At 39.9% G+C, this 1,968-nt stretch overlaps 1 protein-coding gene across 1 annotated transcript; it reads right to left on the bottom strand.

The window, feature by feature from the left end:
* Positions 1–910: 910 nt before the first annotated feature.
* On the bottom strand, positions 911–1,644 carry LOC146724648 (uncharacterized). The gene is made up of 2 exons (XM_085479534.1): positions 1,591–1,644; positions 911–1,478 (listed from the first exon to the last, which is right to left on the bottom strand). The coding sequence occupies exons 1-2, from the start codon at positions 1,641–1,643 to the stop codon at positions 911–913; spliced, it is 621 nt and encodes a 206-aa protein (XP_085335660.1). The 5' UTR covers position 1,644.
* Positions 1,645–1,968: the final 324 nt, after the last annotated feature.

The following is a 1,968-nucleotide window of genomic DNA, read 5'->3' as shown; positions in this document are numbered from 1 at the left end:
TTATTGGTATGCACCTCCACGGTAGGAGTTCGTCGTTGTTATTATTTTTAATGTTGAAAATGTTCTCGTATTCAGGATCGGCCTGATATTCCACTCCAAGGAATTGAGAATATTCCTCGGTCGCTGATTCACGATAGAGTCGGTTTAGTTTTCGTAATTGATTCTTCCTTCCTGCGCGTCGCGTCTTAGGCATATTGAATTTGATGCATCCTCTGAATGATTACTCAAATAAGGAAGGTTGATATGCGGCGGACCTCACTATCAGTTCCTTATTTTGGCAATTGCTGAGAATGTTAATTCTAACTGTGATGAGCGGTGGTCCGCTCCAAACACAGTTTGAATTATTCTGAATTCAAACGCCGTATGACAAATTTAAACGCTATCGTATTTTATCACGGGAGTGGAAGTTTTGAAGAATACTGAACACTAGTTTTCACACATGAATACACTGATTTATTCGTATAGTAGTACAAAATTCGAGACTAAAACTTAGAATTAGAATTTAGAATTAGAGTTAGGATTTAGAATTTGGACTTAGAGTTAGAATTTAGGAGTGCGACTATACTGTTCGGTGTCGCGCAGAGAACTGCCGAAATTCGGGACTGCTCTGAGGTCCTTCGTTTCGGCGGCTCGGGCCTGCGGCGGCCTGGAGAGGGGGAACTCTCCGGAGTAGGGGCTCTCACCGTGGTGGGAGATCCTTAGGCGCTACGAAGCGCCACGCTTAGTTTCTAGGCGGAGTTAAGCGTCATGGCCGGCTTTGGCGCGCTTTTCAAATAGCGTTTAAGGAACTTGGAGTAAACGAAAAAATTTATACGGCCGGACGTGACAGCGCGCAAATAAAGTACACCATGATATACATATAAGTATTTATTTGTCTTATATTTAATACATAATTATATATAAAGTTTTATTACATATTAAAAACTAGAGCCACCAGCTCGCAACCGACTAGTTGGTGCATGTCGAAGGCGTTGCTAGCGCGTATCGCATTCGGCAATTCTCTCGCATTCGTTACAGTGGATGCAATATTGGAGAATTGCGTATGTTTGATATCAACCGTTGCGATGAGCCTCGTCAATCGATCGAACATTATTTCGATGCATGAATCGAGCTCGAACATACGACGTAACGTCGATTCGACCATCATCATGCGCACGTCCGCCGATTCGAGACTTATGAGCTTGGTGTCGTTTATCTTGTAAAAACGTACTGTTAGCGGCCCGACACTTATGAAGTTATACACATCGTAGTTGGGAGAGTCATTGTTCAAATAATTTTGAATAGCGTGACGTTGCTCGTAGAGTCCTTTCCACGTTTCGAGAGATAGTATTAGCTGTTTTCCCCGATGATCTCCTATGGCGATCTCCACGTAACTCGGCGGATCCACTCTGATGCCGATTTCGAGGAATTTGAATTCCGTGGTCGTCAATGCGTATCGTCTTCCAAGTATACGAACCGCACGAGACTCCAGCGAAACGCTGTAAAAAAATTAGGAAAAAGAAATTAAAACTAAATTAGGAAAAAAGAAATTATAACTCATAAAAAAATATAAAAATAGAAAAAATATAAAATAGAAAAAGTTATACTTACTCGTCGCATTTCTTCTCGCACGTTTCATCGCGTCTCGGCATGTAGTAATTCATGCTGCTGCTTTTTTGGTACAGAATATTTTTCTCGAGGGTATTAAAAAGTGAACCACCAGTCAGAACAGTCGACGAGAGACTGATCGTATAAAAGTACTAATAATCGAGTAACGATCATTTTTAAAATATTAGGAGAAGGGGATTCCTAGAAATATATATCTGGAGGGGGAATAAAGGGAAATATTTAAAAGTAGTGGGGATAAAATTAAATATTAGGAAAAAGGAATTCTTAGAAATATATATCTGGAGGGGAACAAAGAGAAATATTTAAAATATTAGGAGAAGGGGTAAAACAAATTCTTAGAAAATAGTATGTAAACAATAT

Source organism: Nylanderia fulva, unplaced genomic scaffold (assembly GCF_048542155.1).
Source record: "Nylanderia fulva isolate GAGA-0341 unplaced genomic scaffold, ASM4854215v1 Scaffold1211, whole genome shotgun sequence".
Taxonomy (NCBI): Eukaryota; Metazoa; Arthropoda; class Insecta; order Hymenoptera; family Formicidae; genus Nylanderia; species Nylanderia fulva.
This window is presented reverse-complemented; position numbering and strand designations above follow the sequence as displayed.

Coding starts and splice junctions, on each gene's coding strand:
- LOC146724648 (XM_085479534.1), bottom strand. CDS start 1,643: ATGAATTACTACATGCCGAGACGCGATGAAACGTGCGAGAAGAAATGC. Junction 1,479..1,590: donor TGCGAGAAGAAATGCGACGA/GTAAGTATAACT, acceptor ATTTTTTTACAG/CGTTTCGCTGGAGTCTCGTG.